The sequence below is a fragment of the Pleuronectes platessa genome, chromosome 4 (assembly GCF_947347685.1).
Source record: "Pleuronectes platessa chromosome 4, fPlePla1.1, whole genome shotgun sequence".
In the NCBI taxonomy this organism is placed as follows: Eukaryota; Metazoa; Chordata; class Actinopteri; order Pleuronectiformes; family Pleuronectidae; genus Pleuronectes; species Pleuronectes platessa.
The window spans coordinates 4,851,383-4,873,144 of record NC_070629.1 but is presented as its reverse complement, the minus strand read 5'-3'; the positions used below and the strand labels follow the sequence as shown (position 1 = coordinate 4,873,144).

The 21,762-nt window shown below is 38.9% G+C and overlaps 1 protein-coding gene across 1 annotated transcript; it reads right to left on the bottom strand.

Annotated features, from left to right (window-relative positions):
* Positions 1–57: 57 nt before the first annotated feature.
* Positions 58–21,540, bottom strand: LOC128437939 (MARVEL domain-containing protein 2). Its single transcript, XM_053420238.1, has 15 exons — positions 21,404–21,540; positions 18,304–19,543; positions 16,891–16,923; positions 16,616–16,794; positions 15,377–15,548; positions 15,233–15,283; positions 12,065–12,173; positions 7,444–7,519; positions 5,111–5,825; positions 4,085–4,249; positions 2,955–3,067; positions 2,338–2,442; positions 1,976–2,147; positions 952–993; positions 58–854 (listed from the first exon to the last, which is right to left on the bottom strand). The coding sequence occupies exons 2-15, from the start codon at positions 19,528–19,530 to the stop codon at positions 756–758; spliced, it is 3,258 nt and encodes a 1,085-aa protein (XP_053276213.1). The 5' UTR covers positions 19,531–19,543; positions 21,404–21,540; the 3' UTR covers positions 58–755.
* Between the last annotated feature and the right edge of the window lie 222 nt (positions 21,541–21,762).

Genomic DNA, 21,762 nt, shown 5'->3' with positions numbered 1-21,762 from the left:
TGAAATTCATTTTATGAATAAAATTCATAAAAAAATATATTTGACAAAGTGAAATAGTTAGAGGGAGAAAGGAATTTATTGGCTTTTGATTCAAAATAACTGAAGTACATTAGAAGTCAAATGTCCAACAGGTTGTTGACACACCCTAAAAGAAAGCACTCAGTTACATTTGGGGGATTCCATTTGAGAACCGAGGTTTCATCATTCAGATAAAACAGCAAAAATAAGTACAGAAAAGCTCTTTATACAAGAATTAAAAATATTTGCAAAGTTAAAAAATTAACATAATTTACAAAGGGCGGTCAGTGACTTCATATCCCACAAATTCATGTCTAAGCTGCACATTCATTGTACAGGAATAAATCAAACATGATTTTTTTTTTAAACTATAAAAGAAACACAATAAGTGCTTCACTAGTACTGAAACAAAGACAATTCACATCACATCCCTAATTTTCTAACTTCAGAAGAGATTCACAACTTAATTGTTCGTTAAAAAAGTTTTTCATGATAAACTTACAGAGGTTAAGAACCTTAAAAGTCGAATAATATATATCTATAAAAAAAAATAAACATCAATATTTCCTTCACCTACTTGTCTTTGAAAAAGTTCAATGGCTCAATACAGATGTAACATAAAGCAACAGGCTTTTCACTATAACGATCACATATCGGTTTGTGATCAATCTCAACATGCTGCGGTGGAAAACTGCAGATTAGTCACTTTCCCTTTGTGAATGGGTCAGCGGTAAGGTTCATGGTCGTCGGTCATAGTCACTGATCTTCCTCTTGATGTGTGACAGTTTTGACCTGAGATATTTACACCTCTTCTTCTTTATCTGGTAGTCTGGGGTCTGCAGAGGTTAGAAAATAATTCAAGCAATTAGATATTTTTCTCTATTTCCAGAGGACTTTATTATACTGTAAAGAACAGCACTGTGTGTACATTACCTTCTTGTGATTCTTCAGTCTGGTGTATTTATTCATGGCATCCTGAGATAAGAACAACAGCGGGTTAACAATCTGACCAATCAGAGGACTCCACCATCCCATTCATACTAACATTTCTCAGCCTTTTGTTACCCTTGAGCCATTCATACTAACATTTCTCAGCCTTTTGTTACCCTTGAGCCAATTTTTTTGTCCAAATATTAAATTTAATTGTATTTTTTTGCACCAGACCACAACATAAATTCTCTCAAGGCACTTTACATAGTAAGGTCTGAATCTTGCTATGACAGTATTCCACTCTTAATGTATTTCAGTCATGATCGGCAGAACACTGAATCAGGGAATTCAGTTAACTATAAACTCATGTGGGTTGCCATGGTAGTATGTATGAATTTCGTATTCAGTAAGGTTTCACGTTTCAGTCCTTCTTTGTTTACTGTCAGCTCAATAGCTTTGAGCAAAGCCAAACACCGTTGAATCAAGGCTTGTTCAAGCACATTGTGTTCTTCAAATAAACGTAGACAATTAAAATTCTTAACACAGTGTCATATTACTTGTTACTATTGTTGTAAGTGAGAAGTTTATTAATTTTTTTAAAGTTTTAGGGAAGTACTGACAGGACAGGGGCACTTCAGGGGTCAGTCAGAATCAACTAAGGCCAGTGTCCAACTGACCCCATCCTTGGATGCCCTGCCACTGTCCGTTAATAGGCATTGTGCCCATGTTCATCATATGAAAAAAAAAGAATCTTTAAAACATTAATACTTTTCTGGTTCTGGAACATTTTATCAAAAAGGCTGAATGTACTTTGTAGCTCTAGGTTAAGGATAAAAAAAGGACCCAAAACTCACTTTCAGACACATATGGACCGTTTTCCTACCTTTGTTCTCATTACCATTTGAATTTCTCAAATGTGACTGAACCTATTCTAATCGTAATCATAACCACACATCGTACACAGAGGGGTGGAATAGTCATCATCACTTCAAAGACACAAAACTTTAACTGTTACGTCACCACTCACCAAGAATTGTGGACTGCCCTCAGGCTGTCGGTCGAGCTCTCTGTTCAGGTGGGCCAGGTCCTGGTTTATGTTGTCCAGCTCAGACTGCAGGTCCTTGTACTCCTGGTGATCCAGGTCAAACTCCCGCTTGTAGGTCAGACGTTCTTGCTCATCCACAATGGAAGGAAACAACCTGCAGACGAGAACAGAATGAAATTAACACACATGGTAATACATGTATAATACAATAATAATACATTATTAGCCTCCAGTAGGGCCTCTAACGGATACATTTGGCAGTGCACAGAAGATGGATTTTTGGTATAGAAACACAAATGTCATAATCATTACAATTGTTGGCTAACAGATCCCTTCATACTCACATGCTGAAGTCCTCCTCCTCCAGGTCATCTCCAGACTCTGCACCAGTGTCATAGTCCTTCAGCCTGGGCTTCAGGTTTCCCACAGAGCTGCTTATGTCTGAATCTCTGTGAACAGAATTATTGATTTTATTTATACACGTTTGTGGCTGCCTTGTCAGGTACCTCTTGCTTCACACGTCGACCCACTCCTAGGTCCCCTGGCGGCAGTTTGGCTGTAGATGGTGAAGTCAACATGGCCCTCCACTTCATTCTACAGCACCTGGACTCTTCAGGATACTAAGCTAGGACCCTGATTTGGGAATTAAGCGGTGCCTATAACATTATCGAAGTTGGAGGAAGGGAAGAATGAAGGAAAGCTGTCCAAGCTGAGTGTGACTCCACCTGCCTCCACCTTAATCATACTAAACTTTATTGAGCTTAGTCCTAGACTGCTTATTCACTGCTTAGTGTTCACTGTAGGGCTGTCAAACAATATACATGAACAGTACCTTACTATTTGTCAGACGGAATACTGAGTAAACCATCAGCACAGTGTAAATATGCTAACATTTAACTGAAGGAAGTCTGCAAACAAACAACAGGCACTTGTGAGGTGTACTGCGAGATGCACAGCTTACCCTGGGAGGTAAAGAGGCTTGTTGTCCAGTCGGTCCAGATAGTCTCTGGAACCCCCAACTTTGTCATTATAGTCATTCACCATTATCTCTGGGTCACCAGTCACATTGTTCACCTGAAGTAGAGATTTTTCATCAGTATTAGTCACTGCCGATATAACAGTGTTTATACAGTGTACAACAAAAATGTCCCAAAGTTACTGTTACAGTACAAATTATGTCCATTTAATACAATTTTATCTTTTTCTCAAGCAAGCTTAGCAGAGAAAAATAATCAACACGATAATAGCTTTCACTTTTTCTTCTTAACTGACTCAAGCTATTTAGTTCGATTTTTCCCCTTGATTTTAGTCATTGTATTTCAAAGATAGGTTTTTTGCAACCTACTATTTTCTTGCCTGAGGTTTCGGTCAGGTTTTCCTCAGGCTCCTCTGATACTTGTCCTCATTAAGGCTTTAGAAACCAGTTCATACCATAAGATAAACACTCAAACAAGGACTAACCGGTTTTCTCTGCTTTTCCCTGCACGCTTGAATACTAATGATACAAGCATTACCATCAACAGGACGCTTGAGACAATGTCCCTCAGGCAGCACTGCTGAAATGTTTGAAAAAGTTCACACCTGGAATGAAAACTATGTTGGTACGAAACTAGTTTTCAGGTCAACACTTTCATTGGTGCTGACTATTTAAATATGGGAAATGTCAGAACACAAGAATTTATTTATGTTAATTTGCACATCCACTCATTAGAATTTAAAGTGTTCTTTAGATATTGTAGTTTTTATTTTTAGAACAAATCATCCTGACAGCACAGCACATGTAACTTCCAAGACCACACCCAGAAACTGCTAGATGAAACCATCCAACCTGCCCGGTTTGTCACCTGACACACACTTCCTGTACTTCTGCCTTTGTAAGGAAACTCATTTACATTTGGCATTCCCTTGCCTCAACCCTCCCAACTAAACACCTAAACTCAACCCTTACCATAACCCTGAACATAATCATAACCATGAGGCTAAAGTGTTTGAAGATATGTTAGTACGTAAGGACATGACAAAATGTCCTAATTCCAAAACTGGTCTTTAGAATGTGAAGCCATACAAGTACACAGACAAACACGCACTCACCCACTCCCCGACACTGTTGTGTGGACCGTCTGTGAAGACCTTCACTTCCTCCCAGAGAATGCGCTCTGGGCCCCAGTGCCTGATCTGCGAGCGAGTCTTGACAGCGAACACCAGCAGGATGATGAGACCGACAAACACAAGGAAGCCCAGGACAATGGCGATGGCCTGCAGGAACCAAAGCATTGTATGTTACTGGGGTGAAATTACACTCACTTACATGAATAGTAAATACCATGGGGGTGGATGAGTTCATAGAAATCCATTCACAATCCCAAACGTTTGACATCAGCCTCAAATAGAAATCGATCATTAAAAAACTCAACAACATATCTAAGTGGAAACAAAGTCCTGACTCAGAAAAATCCACGGATGCAGAAGCTGTGATCTGCTAGTTTTTATCCATCACTGATCTTAATGACATGAGCTGTGTACACCACAGGACTCCTCAAGTTAGCAACAAAGACATGTCTTTGAATGTGATGGATTACCTACAGTTTCACCATGACGTTTTACATTCGTCAAATAAATGGAGTGGCTGGATGAGGCATTCAGAGACACTTTAGATAATTGACTTCAGTGAATAGTTAGCAATGATAATGTGAAAGCACAAGTGATATTTTGTAAGTGAGGCTAAAACAACACTGATATTATCTTCCAAGACTTTTGGAGTTGCCTAAACCTAGCTCCGACATGTGAAGAAATGGTTTAATCAAACAGGCAGATTTCAGTAATTCAAGTAAATTAAATAACTAAAAATTTGGGATGAAGACTTTTGCAGAGTTTGCTTCTCTTAGCAACTTTTTTTTTTTTCTTTAAGTGTTTATTTTGAAGCAATGGTTCTATTTTCGTGGTCATTTGTGTCTTTAAGTGGAAAAATACTTTTAATTATACAGAATAATCTGCAATATTGGTGATTATCTATTACTGGAGACATTATTGGATTTTTGGTCAAGGAGCCTTGAACTGCACCCTGCCCCACAGAATGACAAAAACAATCTCAAAAAAACAAAATCAAGCATATCTCACCTCTTGAGCCTCCACCACACAGTAATGGTAAAGGTATTGGTTTAGGAAGATGCCCTGGGCCTGGGTCTGTGTCTGGTACTGGGAACACAGCTGTCGGATCTGGCTGGAGTAGACAGACCCTGTGGACTGGGCTGTTGGGTTCACCGCTACCAGGTACACTATAGTGGCAATGATCATCAGAAACGCTAAGATGGCGCTGATGATGATGGTTGCTAGGTAGAACTTTACTGAGCGGGCAGCATTTTGCCTCGAAACAACCAACACGAATATAATGAGCACAGCTATAAAGGTAATGGCTGAAATGCCGATGATGAAGCCTTTGCCAGTCTTGGGATCCATTTGCATTTCTCCACCTCCGTAGGAACTGCCACTGCCAGCACCGACGCCTCCATATGAGCTGCCGTAATTGCCGCCATAGGAGCCACCATATGAACCGCCATACGAGCCACCGTATGCGCCACCACCACCACCACCATAACCTGGCATCAAGCCAGCTCCACCTCCAAGACCCATGAGACTCATATCGTAGTCCCAGGCCAGCGTGGAGGCCACACAGGCGAACACGGCCACACACATGATGACGATGATGATACACAATATCTTCATCACACCCGGGGGTGAGGTCCAGCGGTAGAAGTGAAGCATCTTGTCTCCTGGGTGGTAGGAGAAGGCTGGGTTGGACACAAGCTCACTGCGCCTGTGTCTGCTGCTGTGGCTGCAACAGACGAGGAGAGAGCTCAATTAGAGTTGTAAGATAACAGACTGATCCGTCACCTCCTCACTAAAAGTCATGACAAATACAACATGATAAAAATAGAAGGCCGCTATTCCAGTGATACTGGACAAGCCTGACATGAGTGGTGACAACTTACTTGTCCTACTGATGAATATTTTTTTTTAGGGTCATCTATTTCTGATTGATAATTGATGGAGAGGAAAAGTGTTGTGTTAAAGGGATAGTTCACCTAAAAACTAAAGTCCTGCTTTCCTAACTGCTTTAATTGATTACAAATAAGCCTATATGTTGGTGTTCACATGTTTTTGTGCATCCGATTAGCAAAAAACACACCCATACATTTCATACAGAGTTGGTTTAAAAAAGACAAGACAAGCAGCTCCTGCCACAGAGATTCACTTTAAATAACAAGGAGGTCATACAGAGTTAAATTATGAATGGTGAAAAACAAGGGGTCATTGAATAACACACATACATGTGCACAGTGACACTAAAAGTAAAAATGTAACTCCTCTCGAGAAACAAATACAGTTTGCATGGGCTTGAGTTAAAATATGTTTCATGTCCTGTGTAACCAGTAGAGAAATAAGAAATCAGAAAAATGTATTAATTAAAAGAGATATTTTAAAAAGGGAGAAAGTCCTTATATTCAAGAAGCTGAATCAGAATATGTCATAAACAACCATCCAAATTGTGGGGAGTAATCTGTTTGGATTGACTGATTTATTGAGTATCTTTTTCATTGGTAATGCTGAACTGGATCAAACAAAATAGAAAAATAAGCCTTCTTCTAAAAGCACTTTCGTGTCGTGTGATTTTTTCGTCAGGCTATTTATTCCTCTAGTTATAATGTATACTTGATCTTCTAATCCATCCGCTGTGATTGAAGAGCACTTGGAAAACTCCTGTGGTTTTTAAATGTGCTATGCAAATAAAAGTGACTTGAATTAAAAAGGAACACAATGTCTCTGAGCCTTTTACCAGTTCAGTATGAGCATAGTATTGCCTGGCCAAATATGTAAATTCTAAATACATCCTCAGAGGGAATAGAAATCATATCTGCTGGAGCAGTTTAGCTGGACAGAAATTTAATTTTTAGGAGACAGGGTTGTCTGGAAAGAGGAAAAAACTATGATGTGAATGATGGAGCCCTCAGCTAGTAGAAGAAGAAGAAGACGAAGAAGAAGCTCAAGAGATGCGAATATCGGTATATCTCCAACTGAATTTATTCAATTGTGTGAGTCTGTTCATGCCTCACATGACAGATCCAATCACAAGTGGACGCTGACTCAGACCATAATAAGAAGTGGGACGCATGTGGCCACATTCTTCAGTGTGAACATGCATCCTGGACCACATTAAAGGACCAACGACTCTGACCTACAAACCGAAAGTATTTTTAAAATTAATAGTGACCATCACATGTTGATCTTCTATTTGTTTCTTTGGCTATTTCAAATGAATCTTGGTCTTTGATCAGTGTGTTTATTTGCGTATATAGCAGGTAAATAAGATCTGATTATAAGTAGTCAGTCCTAGGTGACAGGTGTGAGCTCATGTACTTGTAGTAGTAAGGGAAAGATGAGGATCGACTTACTGTTTACTGCCACCTGCCGGGTATGCTGGGGGGCCATGTTTGTCTCTCGGCATTCTGATATCCAGCTGGCACTCACCTTGTTAAAAAAAAACTGTAAAATGCTCATCATGAGTATCAATGTCACAAACTGTTGTGTCATCCTCTGTTTTTTCCATCAAACTCAATACAGTGACGACGAATGCTAATTTTCAGACTATTTCCCGCACATCAAATATTATTTACATTAATGTCACAATTTTACAAAGCGCTGGAATGTATTTTCCTGCCTCACAGGCAGCGCTGCTTTCATTTGTAAACACATTTATTCAGAAATGGATTTAGTGTTGCTCAAATTATGTTTGGGTATAGCTTGAAAATGGTCAGTATTAGTGCCAATATGACAATATTGATATTAATACTAAAATGAAAAGATTTGTAAAACCTATCATTGGGAAATATTCAAACGTTTCTCTAGAAAACCTTTTGTTTCTAACAAGAGCCAGAACTTTTAGCAGATAATACATTGTCCAAAATGACAAAATTAAGTAAACAATAACAGGGCAGCAAATCTAACGGGATTTACAATGCCTGCTTTCAGTGGTTATATTTTTTGATTCTCTGTGCTCTGCATTTCTGCTGAAAACAAGTTGCAGCAGGACAAAATAAAACACAAGTCTTTCCCTTGTGTGTGGGAAGTAAGCACATTCTACAGAGAGCATGGGGGATGGACCCCTGCATTCAAAACAAATGTTTTGATAGTCATACAATAAGCACAATATAGACAACGTTAACAAAGTATAAACACTGTATTAAATTGCAACTGAACTGGCTAAGGCAAAGAAAAAATGCTCATGTTGTAGATGTCTGCCAGTATTCTTATCAAATTATACCCCGAGAAAAAAACGTCACACTTGTAGCCTTCAAAAATAGCTTTGTAAATCATTACTTTAAAAATCTAAACAGAATTACTCCTATTTTACCAAAATCAATTACTGTAGCCTGTGCACTGACGCCTTACAAATGCATCTCAGATCATAGTGGATCGCTTAAATTAAATAAACATTTGTACAAAGTCGGAGATTTGGATTTTTTCCTTTGTTTTATAATTTAATAAATCACTGAATTAAGGGGATTTAGAATCAAATGGATTCGGGTGATAAAAGTACTTCGTTTTTGTGGAGAGACAACAGAAACAGTGACCTTCCTCAGGTATCTGCTGAGGAAGACATTCATCACAGGTTGTTTGTGGTGAAACAAAGCAGCAGCATGTGGGTGGAGATGTTCTGGCGCACAAACAGAGACTCCCTCACTGCTCAGTTAGTTTCTATTTACACTCAAGTTCACAGGGAAACAGACTAAAGACAAACACAGCTTCCAGGCTTTTGTATTTAAAAAAAAAAAAACATCTCTAAGGACGACAGAGTAAAGAAATGCAGATAAAACAGTCTTTAAAAACATAAAATGACGCAAATTCCTCAACAAACACAGAAGAAAATTAAGGCAGGTGAATATGCAGGTACATTTAGTCAGAGAAATGGCGTCGGCCTAATTAAACTGTTTGGTAATTTGCTGCTGTTATCCGCGTCTCGTTAGGTCATCTGTGTATCACACGCCAAGCCCGGGTTATTCTAATCATACACAGCCGGAACATTTGAAACACACTCACCTCTACACGATGCACCGTCTGATCCTGACACAAACAGAAGCGACGCTAGTCTAAAACACTAAGCGCGTGGCCCCATACTCTGCAGCGCGCACTCGCGGAGTAGAAAAAAGACGCACCTCCAGGTGTGAGCCGGTCACGTGAGCTGTTCCCCAGGTATGACAGGACTAACCTGTCCTCTCTCTCAGTCTCTCTCTCTCTGTACCTGCTGTTTTCACCACAGGTATAAGGGAAAGGCCTCCATCCATTCATCCATCTATACCCACCTACTCACCCACCCACCCACCCATCCATCCATCCATCCATTCATCTATCTATCTATCTATCTATCTATCTATCTATATTTTTATTTAAGCGACTTGAATGTGATTAAGCTTCAAACTCTATTTGAAAGGCCCAAACCTCATCTTATTTAGATTGTCAAGTAACTCACCGTCTCTTATATATGTTTTTCTAGTATTATCAAATAAACGTTTGTAATTTACATTTTTTTGTTGCAGTTTCTAAGAAATTATTTAATATGATTGATTTCATAAACAATCTTAAAAGAGTATAAACACTGCTTGTATTAAATTGTGACTGAATTAGCTAAATTTAATGAGTAAAACGGAGCTTGTGTCAATAGCTTCATTTTTAAGTATTTCCATATATTCTAATTTCCCCCAACTATTATCAACTTAATGTTTTTAACTTACATAAAGCATAAGAATGTGTAAGAAATCCTACCTATTTATCCTACATAATATAAATGTGGATTATATCACTAAATAAAAATGCTGCACTCAGTAAATGCTCATTCTGATTGTGACAATGGATTAAGTTTCAGTAGTGAATTACTAAAGGCTGTTTCGTTGGGTAAGGCATCCTCACTGTTGCCAAACTTGATCCTGCTAAAAACACATTGCTCCAGGCTTAGTCAGTTCAGGAGGGTGTGTGAGTTTTTTATTTACTGGTGCTGTTCTCCAGCTCATCCACGTCATTTACGATTGAAAGGATAGTCACTGCCCCTGCATTTGACTGTTTTATAGACTGAGAATAACCTGTATTTCCCACAGAACCAGTCATCTGAGAGCAGAGCCACGCCTTCAGTAGTAAGCATGGATTCTTAATGGATTAGTTTACCTCCACCACCACTGTAAGAACTAATTATAGTTCAGTTTTCAATGCATGGACACTCTGTCTAACTCTGTATCAAAATAATAGTGATTAATTAAACATATTGTGCATCATTTGATATTTAAAAAAAGTTAGACCACAATTTGAAACAAAATTATTATTGGTTTCGATAAACACATTGTGTAACTGTGTTAATCAGACTGCACAGTATTACAAAGTGTGTCAACCCTCTGGATGACCTGGTTTTCTACATTAAATGGCCACAAAATGTGACCTAATCTAAAATCCCACGTACAGTCAAACACAAAGTGATTAAACCATGATAATCCCATGAGTCTTTAGTGGACACACCCATTTACCATTTGGAAAAGTTAGCCAACCATTACATTTCAGAGCTGGTTCATGATGATATGCTGTACATAGTGCTGCATGATGAAACATTTACCCAGCAGTGTTGTTGAGTCTCATTTTGTCTTTGGTAGATTTTAGGTCTCTGGAGAGTGCTGACTCATGCTCTACACATTCACCATTGACTTGTGTGTGGTTGATTCATGACTACAGATGTTAAACCCCAATGATTCCTTAAAATCTTCAGCTGTGGGCTTCATTTTCACCTAATCAATAATTTTGCAGTTAAATTGGTTCGTATCACTAGACTTTAGAAGTAAAACATCCAGGTTTACTAAATCCTGGCTGTTGGCTTCAGAAGTTAATAGCTGAGAATTTCACACACATTTTCCAACCCACACTGTGAACATTTGAATGAAGCTTTCAATATGGACAAGCACTATACTTATTTGCATTAGATTAAAATGAATTGTTTGATTAAATTGTGTGTGATCTGTTGAAATAAATGTATACATAAATGCAGGTGATTAGAAAGATTTCTGTGACCTTTTCTTGCCACTGAAGATAATAAAACCCTGACATTTCTACTGTACTGAGGATAAACAATGATTTCAAACAAAGATATAGAAGCTTGTAGCTTTGTTCAGATTTTCCATATGTTTCCCCCACTGACTTCCCTCATTCATTGCCGCTGCCCTGCAAAACTGAGCTTAAATGGCCACAGTGAATGACAGTCACAAAAACAGTAGTTTCATGGTTAAAGTTTTCTTTTTTGTAAAGGCAAAATACATGTAAAAAAAAAAAAAAAGGTGCTTAATTGGTAATAAAAAGATGAACACTAAACAATTAAACGTGAATATACAAATAAGTTTACAAATTGAGGGAGTAAAAATTATTAAAACAACAATCTTTAACTTCACTATTTGTAACAGGTTGGGAGATGGTTCAAAAATTCAACTGGGCGAGTTTTTAGTGACCATCTAAAACCTTAACACTAATAGCATGACGAAAAAGTAGATCAGCCTCCATTGTATGACATGGAGTACAGTATAAAGAAACATATCCGAACAAATATAAACTGTTAACCTAACCAACAAGTCTTCTACAGACACCTCTGTCTGTTGCAGAACGACTACTCTTCCTTTATACATAAGCCTTCATTAACTTCGCCATCTGCTTTATTTACAGCCAGATCATTTGCCTCATCTTTCCAGGCAATGTTGAGTCAGCCACAAAACCCATTTCTTGTAATTACTTCAGCAAACACATGCATCCAGCGATGTGCACCACAGTGTCTTTAACATCCACAGATTGGCCTCTTTGCAGGAGCCAGTTGAACAGTTTCCATCCATTGCCACATTTTTCTGCTACCCTGGACTAAAGACATACCAAACTTGAGACACAGTGATGAAACTGGCTGAAATGGCAAGTTGATGACATCAGCACCACGACAATGTGTGATGCAGACTGCACGTGTTGTGTCATGTTAAATGTAAAACCCCCATGTTTATTTGCCATCGTTCCAGTCAACAACCTTGTTGTACTCATGAATCTTCTGTTTCATGTGAGAGAGCTTGTTCTTCAGGTACTCACACCGCTCCCTTTTTTCCAAATATGTCGGGTCCTGACGAGAAAAACAGAAAATAATTTTATAGATTTCATCTTTGGTTCCCCTCCTGGTGATCACACTCCTCTATATCAAGGGAAAGTGTTCATGTCAGTCTAATATAGAGAAGAATACATGAAAGTATTTTATTTTAAAGTAAAAGCTCTTTATCATAAAACTGTATTTGTTAATTAGTTAAATTACTTTTTGCAGTATAGACCAACTTGTTGGGTATGACGTGATTAGCTTTTTACACCAGGGGATTTTCTGCTGACACAAAACGAGACTCCTCTCGGGGCATTCTTGAGAGAACACATTCACAAGGGAAAAAAATGTGGTTTGTGATATCACAGTGATCTTGACTTCTGACCAAAATCTAATCAGGTTATCATTGAGTACAACTGAACATTTATACAAAATTTAAAGATAATCTTTAAAAACATTCTTGAGATGTGTAATGTTCACAACAGTGTTACAGATGGAAAGACGGATGGGCAACCCCAAAACAGAATGCCTCTGGCCACTGGCAATTGTCCAGAGCATGAAAATAGACACTCTATAAATTAGAAGTTTCATAATAGAGCTTATAGCATCTCTTTAGATACCTCATACCTTATTTCAAACCCCACTGGACCAGTGTTTACAAGCTTTCTATTGAAAATGAAGTTACTATTTCTGATTCTCCAAAGCTTTACATAATGTCATAAGATAAGTATTACCTTCACGACAAATAATGTCAAAAATTAAATACTACTCCATTAACTAATGTTTAGCACAATTGAAATGATCAGCCACTATAATTATACATTATAGTGAGTAATCATCAAAATCATTTGAGTGCATTTATTTTGAGCATCCAGTTTAAAATCATAGTTGAAAGTCCACCACCTACTTAAATACTAAGATTTAAGATCATCAAACCTGTAGATGATCTCAGTATGTTTTACATTTGACTTCCTCTTTTTTTATAATGTACAATAAGGCTCCTAGTTTCTGCCGGCTGATTACAACATGGTTACATTCTCAAAAGTGTGACTCACTGCTTATGACAACAACACTGAGAATTCAAACACTCCTGGTTTGGTTTCTAACAACTCATTTGACAATGGTCCTACATTTTTAAGTTGCTAGCGCATTGTGCTGATGCATTTTGTGATCATTTTATATTAAATACTGTAATATGGTCTTCCGGGCCGAGTGGCGCTTTCCTTGGTGCTGAAAGGGGCAATTCTAGCAACTAGGTGTTATACAGTCCTTAACTTCAGCCTCAACAAGTCTTTTAAATTGTATTTATTTTCAATTTCGTAAATAGTTATTTAACCGTCAAGCTGCTAATATTTTTTTCACGTTCAAGTGATATTTGTGGCACGTGATGTCAAGTGGGTGAAACTTTTACTGCTAAATCTATTTCAGTATATCTTTTTGGTTTGTATTAATCTGTTACATCCTGAGGGTGTATCACTGTCAATGTTTACTGCGTATATCGGTCTTGCTCTATTTGTAAGTTAAAATAAATCACTGTAAATCCTTTTCAAGGTTCATTCTTGCTTCCACAGCAGGTAGAAGGTAGTACAAGAAAACAATTGGTAGTTCAAGAAATAATTAAAAGGGGTGAAGCCTGGACATCAATCACACTATGGTGCATTATACATTTCCAATTTCAACAGACACTTCTAATTTTATGGCTCTGTTTGAACAATCTGAGCACATGGTCCATATCACATGGCACAAGTGAGTTAAGCACAGTTTGCTAGTGTAACAGTGGGAAAACAAAAGTTGCCCCACCAGGAGCATAGTTCAAAAAGGTCGGACATAATCTCATAATGAGTGGGTTTTGCTCATAACATGAACAAATCCAGAGTGCCATCTCCCATTCCCGTTAAACCCCTGGATCACCTAGGCGAATTGTTATTATACAAGCAGATGTTTCAGGTATTAAGAGAAATGTTTCTTTGTAGAAGAGGTTCACTTGCTTTACACATGAAACACTGCAGCACTGACTTCAAACCAGGTTTTTGTGGTCAAAAGCAAAACCACCTTCCCATGTTTTAATTATGTGCCTGAACACATTTTTAGACCACCGATACAAATACATTTAATAATGTGGGTGTTGTGAAACGTCCCAATATTTTTTTTGGGTTAGTTTGTTCCAATGATGTTAATACATTTAACATTATTTACTGAGCCTTAACATGAGGTGATGCATTATTACTTTAATTAAATGAAACAGAAAGTCTGAACTGTGTTCATCATGGTTGAAAGATTTGGGTTTAACAGACAAGCAGGGTCTGAAAATGACTAGAGTAATATATAGAACATGACCATTTCAAACACTTGTCTGACAGAAGGGGTCAGCTAACTTATTGGGGTCCATATTTCTTTGATATGTCTTACATCTAGTGATAATTATCGAACACAACTGTAACTTTTTCTCTTAGATACCATTGTAATTTTGTGTGGTTAATCAAGATGTTAACCAGGTAGTGGTGTGACAACAATACACTCCCTCAATTAGGGTTTTATATGTTTAAATGTCTATAAATGTGTGCATGTTTGTCCAACTGGCCTCTTTCTTCTCTTCAGTGGATTTAGGTGAGGCTGAAATAAAAGTATCCAGGACAACAATGTTGTCCAATAGATAGATTTAGCTCCTCAATCGTTTACTCCATTTCAAATAAATACAAAGTAAAATCGCCTTTCTTTGTGATGGTCCACTGGGTGATCAACCATCATACTTGGCTTTTTAAGTCGTCTTTTAAGAGAATATAACCCCAGTGACAGTAAGCCTCATGTGAACAAACTAGTATGAGCAGATCAGGGGTGATTAGATCAGCCAACAAGATGCCCTGGAATTTGTCTGCTCTGTGCCAGGCTGCTGTGCACTGTGTTTCTTTTCATTGAGACTCAGAGACAAGTGTTTGAAATGATAAATACAAAAACCTGCTTTATTCGTAAAGCTGGGGTTCATGCTACTTGCCCCGTAATACTATGTTTTGTGAGAGTCTTTGTTCCCCTGAATCTGAATAACAGAGGTGGAAGCGCAAATATTATTAATCACATTTATGACGTTTACTTACAGTTTTCTTTCTCTGATATTCCATTAAAATGCCACTGATCCGCTCCTTCTCCTGAAACAAGGCAACATGTTAGTGGACATAGCTGTGCAGTGTGTATACAAGTATATTCCAGGTTGTTTGTGTGAATGTGAGTGAGATTTGTACCATTTGGCTTGACGGCCGGGAGGGAAGATTCTGTATCATCTCGTCCATATCCTCAAACTTAGAAGCCATTGCCTGAACCTCACTGTGCAGCTCCTTATACTCAGCATATTGGTCATTGAACACAGCCCTGTACTGGTCCCTCTCCTCCTCTGAGCGTATGCTGGGGTACTTCCTGGAGAAAAGGACAAAAGAAAACACACGTTCTTAGGCAATGTGATGCAGCATGGAACGTAGCACAAACCTGACAGTTCCTGAATGCACGTTTTGGGAAACGGCATGAACAAAATTTGGTCGGTTAGAGGTTTTAAATGTCGGTTTCGATAAATTTTCTGTTAATTGCCCAGCCCTATTATTGACCTTAGTCAAATAAGACATTATTTTGAATATGGTTGAGTATGAGTTGTTAATACCTTATTAATTTATATTCTGTTTACTTGTTACAGCATAGCATAGCCCAATTATGAGTTATGTTCAAAATACACTTCATTTAAGATTATTTCGCCTAAATCTCTTATATCCTCTGAGCCGCGTTCATGTTCGCACGCACACCGGAAACGCACACACAATGCACCCAAGCTCTCCCCCAAGGGCATCGCTACATCCACAAGCATCGTTACTCCATGTTGAGGACGTTTAGGCTTAAAACTTGGCGTAAATGATGCAGTTTTTCAATTATAATTTGACTGTTGGGGCTTACGGACCCTTGGATGACACCACACGAGCAGTCTGGAGGCATGTTGTGTTTTTTTTAAACAGCGTTTGAAAAATGTATAATCAGTTTCTTCAAATTTGTGAACTATCCCTTTAAAACCCCAACCTGAAATAATTACAATGCTTCCATTTGGAGCATTTTCTTTAAAATTTTACAAAAGCTGCAACTGCTTTTTTTATTTTACACCCAGGCATGTGTCATCAAATCTGGTAAAAGTATTCAGAAAATGCTGTTGACATGAAGGTGTCTTATTTACACTATTATCTTAATGGGGTTAATATTGGAATATAGGTATCCAAACCTCTTCAGTGTTTGACAGTGTGATCTATGACCACAATTTTGGTTTGATCACCAAAGAATTCCCCTCAAGACAGAACTAAAAACTAAAAAGAATTAAAAACTTTGTTGATGTGGGAACCATGGAGCATTACAACAAATCCAGGGACTATATTTTTTATGAAAGATATGTGTCTTCCTCTATAAAAAGTGATTTCTTGGGAAAGTGTGACTTAGAAGGTAATACTTACGCCACATAGTCGGCTATGACTACAGGTTTGGGGATGTATCCGGCTGGTATGTGACCTTGCAGGATCTCTGGCTCCAGCATCCTCACAGGAGCAGCTGCAGAGCTGTTTGGGGCGTCCATGAGGTCTGGCAGGATGGTGGGGAGAGGAGTCTGCTCTGAGGCCCTGGAGCCTGGACCCAGCTGCAGCAGAGGATCACAGTCACGTGGTCAATTCATGTACACTGTTTACAATTCAATGTCTACTAGAACACAAAATAAGCAAAACTTGATACTTACTATAGACAGAGGGAATGATGATGCAGTTTTCATCTAGGTTTTTTTTTAAGAAGAAAAGGTAAGTTATTTATTATATGTGCAGTGTTCCAAGTTTTATAAAAAACAATTAAAAGTTATTGTGTTATTTACTTTTAATTCTACAAATAACTATAAGTTTTAATAATTTATTTCAGCCTCACAACATAATGTTTTCGAAACATGGAAATGTTGAAGAGAAGAACAGACATGCACTGAATATTTTGTCTAAACTGCAAAAGATAAGACTTTTTTATAACATATGAACATGTTAAAGAGAATATTAAGTCACCAAAATAGTCACTAATCCTTAAGTTTTACACACTGGTGTGTATATATTAAATGGGTCACAGCTACAGCTTTTAGTTAAAATGTTACCTATGCTAATTAGGAACATATGAAAACATTACATTCAGATTAAAACATTTTTGAAGTTTAAGAATGCATCATGAAACCAAGGTAAAGGGTCTTAAAAAACTTCTTAAGAACAAATTTGAGATAATTCTTACGAAGATATTGATGAATGAGGCCCATTGATTTCATGGTCAAATTTGTAAAGCTTTCCCTCGAAACCCTACACTTAGACTCAAATATTCCCTTCTTGTGCCTAGTTTTGCTCTGCTTGGGTTCAAACTGTGAGCTTTCATTCACACGCAGATCTCCTGGGCTCCAGCCTCAGCTCTTCTTCCCACGCTGCTTCTTCCCATATGTGAAATGTCTGCACTCGCATTTCCCCTTTACGGGCGGTTACTTGCACTCCAGTACAGGACTCTTAAAGAAGTAAAGCCAACCCACCCACAACGAGGGCAGGACAATGTCATTTGTCAACACTAAAGCTGGCCTTCAATTTTTCTTTCACGCGTGCACAGAAGCAGCTGAAGCTGGGGCATGCATTGTGTCCATGCAACATCAATCTGTGCAAGAGCATTGTTTGAGCACAAGCAGAGCAAATATAAGCACAAGTAGGGGCTTTTGGGTGTGAGGGCAGGATTCTGAGTAAAACAAACCTATCCAGGAGTTTAGAATTTTTTTATGAACACTGACTCTTAGTCATTGTGCTTTGAAAGCTATGGTTAGTTTCAGAAAATGGTCTAAAAGAAGAAAACATTACAAACAACATACGATTAAATCTTCTGGCATTCTTTGTGACAAGGCTTTAAGAGATTAAGCTTCAAACAAACACTCAGTTAATATTATACTCAAATTGATCATTCTATTTTGCCTGAAAATCTATAAAAAAAAAAATACTGATATAACAGATATAGCATCTGGCCCCATTTTTTGGGGGTTTGAGATAACTGAACTGAAGCAGCGGGAAAGTACTCTGAACTGTATGCAGAGATTTTCAGCAATTAGCGATCTATAGCTTTCCAGTGTGTTTGTAGGTGTGTGTCAGACCTCCTGTTCCAGTGCCTCCCTCCTCATCCTGGCTACTTCATGCCTCCACAGCTTCAGACACACTCCTGCACTAATGAGGTAGAGCACCATGGTGATGAAGAGGAAGACGATGGCTGCATTCTGGCCAGCCTCTGTGCGACAAAACGCCCCGTTTATTCCATTATTGAAGACTGGTATGTTGCACATCCCTCCTCGAGTGGTGTCCCTGACATACACCACCCCTGCTGCTATGTAGAGCACAGCCAACACAAGGTTGATGGAACACTCTGTGAGTGGCCACCAGGAAGAGTCTAGAAGGATGGCTCTGTAGTACATTGACATCCCAAGAACGACTAGAATAACAGTCACTATCCATGCCATACCAGCCACCACCAGGACAAATGGAGTTTTGGGGCCTGTGTAGTAACTGCCCCCCGATCCACCTGCCCCTCCACCAAGTCCTCCAAACAGCTGTGGCCCAGAGTATCCATACATATTAAACCACTCGTTGTCTTTATGAACATATGCGCAGACACAGGCAAACACAGCAGCTCCAAGCAGTAGCTCCACGCAGCCAAGGATTCTCAACAGGCCAGCCCAGGACTTCATGTAGGCGTAGCGCATGTGATACTCCTCCACCCGCTCCTGATAGGTCTGTGTTGATAGATTGGTGGGCACTGCAGATGCAGAGCTGAGAGCTTCAGCACCCAGTAGCAGTCCGTCTTCCTTGTGAGCGTTGTAGCTGCTCCCGGAGCCTCCGTTGTGGCCCCAGTTGGAGCCAGGAAGGGACGGAGATGGAGGAGCGGAGTGGGGGGGTGAGCAGGGGACCCCTGTTGTGGTGCGGCAGTTGGAACTCTTCTTGGATGAGGGTGCAGGCGAGTGAGGGGCAGTTGACGGAGGGATGGACGGTCCCTGGCTGTCACGGTTGCCGCTATTGCCCCGGAAAAAGTTCTTGACTGAGTCAGGAACAAAACGATGGACTGGCTTAATGTCCATGGCATCATGATCGCCCTCCGTTGGGTCTTCATCGCTAGAAGGGTAGAAAGATTCAGGACCAACAGCTGGTTGACCAGGTAGAGGGGGAGGGGGAAGGGGGTCTAAGCTGAGAGCTTGCACTGCTCCATTCATGGGCCCCGGGGGAAAGGGAAAAGTATTATGCCATAAGGGGTCCAAAGGGACCTGGTCATAGTGAGGGATCTCTCGCACCCGGTCGAACCTGGGGACAGAACCAACTCCTCCTGAAGACATCCGGACCTGGTCTCTATAAAGAGAAACAGTGTTTGAACAGATGCCGACAAATGGATCCACATTAACTGGAAAGGAAACGTATTAAAACTAGAAACTACTTTATTTTTGTAGCTTTGAAAAGATTTTCTAAGGATTGTGACATTGCAAACACCAACCAACACCAAGCAGTCAGGTGACCTCACAGGTTATAAAAAAGCCATCAGTGTATTCTAAAACGAGAGGACATTATATATGAGCCTGATATGACCCCCAGCATCAGGAACATTTTTTATTTCACGGTGTGTGTCAAGGTTGATGACAAATGACACTGAATTGGTGACTGAAAGTAACTGAAGGTGAGCGCATCTGAAATGTTCTTCATAGTAACACTGTGCACACAACTGAAATAAGTACACAATGTCACAGGTGAAGCTTGAAATTATCCTGTAAACTTTGATGGATTTTTGGACAGTTCGAGAACTATTTTTACCTCTTTGTGTTAAAAACTTTTGACTGACCTGGTAGTTTGTTTCAAACTTGTTTCATTATGTGATTGCTTATTTCTAATGACCTTTTTTTGTGATTTCAGTTAAAAATCATCTTGGCAACTTAAACTTAAAAAAGTAAGATGAGTAAACTTTTCAAATTGCAGTAAAATTGTAGACTATAAAAATATTCCCTCAATTTTACAGTTGCAGACAAGAATAAAAGCTTTTTATCATTTCGTTTGAATTCCAACTTTTTTTGAAGTCTCTAGAAAACTGTAAGCTTCACATTATTACGATTCATTATAGGGTAGTTTTAGCTTATTTTAAACTAAATGATACTTTCTGATACTCCAAATACAATTAAAAAGCAATCATTCAGACTGCAAACAATAGGAATAAAACTTGCTTTCATGCATCTTCACTGACTTCTTTAGTCTTTGTGGTGCACAGTTCTTCTTGTTGTTGCTTTTTTTCTGATGCACATTCAATTTCTCTTCTTGTCCTTTTGGTTTTTATTCAGTTTCAGCCAATTACAGATTAAATAAGATAGGACTATATATTCTGAAGGAACGTCCTGTGTCAGCCTGATCCAGATTACAGTAATACAATATCTGAGTCCAAAGAATAATATTTTTGTATCAAGTCTAAATAAATATCATTAATGTACACATAATGGTTTAGAGTGTATTATAAGCTAAAATACAAAATACTACTACTAAGTGTATACGGAGTAATTGCAGAACCTGTGCCTAATAGAAATAACGATAGAAATTTCAATAAAATAAATACTTTTATAGTGACAAAAATTGACAAACCTCTTGGTGCGATTCAGTTCAGACAAAGTGAACTTTATATATCCCACAGTAAACCATTGGTGTGTTGACTTTTGAAAGGTCCTTGATAATAAAACACCAGGTCATTGATAACAATGATAACTAGTTCCCTTCATTATTTATATTAATTCACTTTTTTTTTTTTTTTTATAATTCAGTTGAGTATTAATTATAAATCCAGTTGAAACAGTGAAGGCACCCAACTAAAAATCATTTTAAGCGTTGACGGTGAGGCGTCTGTTCCTTTGGCCACCGGTTGTCGCTGTGTTTACTTCAGGTGTCATCCGCCCATCACTACATTGGGGCTAATTAATAGCACCAATCTATGCTTAGCTAAGTTCGCCGTTTAACATTACTCGTGTAAACGTTTCGTCCAGTGGTAAAAAGCCTGAGGAAAACTGCAGCACTGGTGATAGCACTCAGCCACTTCGACACTGAACCAGAGACAACGGAGAATATTAACTGCGGTTCACACTCAGACGCTCGTTGAACGCAACGTATCTCGGCTGTCGGCTGTTTTTACGTGTTTAAATCGACGTTAGTGTCGTTAAAACAAAACTGACCCTGACCTACCTGCTGATATTCCTCCGTGTGTTGGTCCTCAGGTTAAAACCCGCCTGTGAGTCGCCCTCCTTTTGTTCTGGAGCAGATGTGAGCTGCAGGTGAAACTCACCTGTCCTGTCTGACCCGATCACGGTGCGTTCACGGCCTCCGCTCGCATCCGACTTCACAACACCTATAAACAAGATTTCTACAACAGACTGATGTGTTGCTGTGATCATGGGCAGTGAGGGACGATGCTCTGTGTATGTGTGATTGTTTTAAGCTATCTCTGTCTTTTTATTGGGAAAAACACAGGAGTGAGCTTGGACACGAGATGAGTTAATATGAGTGTTCAGATGAAGAAGCTCTTCACATGTGGTGAAACATTT

Coding starts and splice junctions, on each gene's coding strand:
- LOC128437939 (XM_053420238.1), bottom strand. CDS start 19,530: ATGTCTTCAGGAGGAGTTGGTTCTGTCCCCAGGTTCGACCGGGTGCGA. Junction 16,924..18,303: donor GGGAGGCACTGGAACAGGAG/GTCTGACACACA, acceptor AAAAAAACCTAG/ATGAAAACTGCATCATCATT. Junction 12,174..15,232: donor AATATCAGAGAAAGAAAACT/GTAAGTAAACGT, acceptor TTTTCTCGTCAG/GACCCGACATATTTGGAAAA.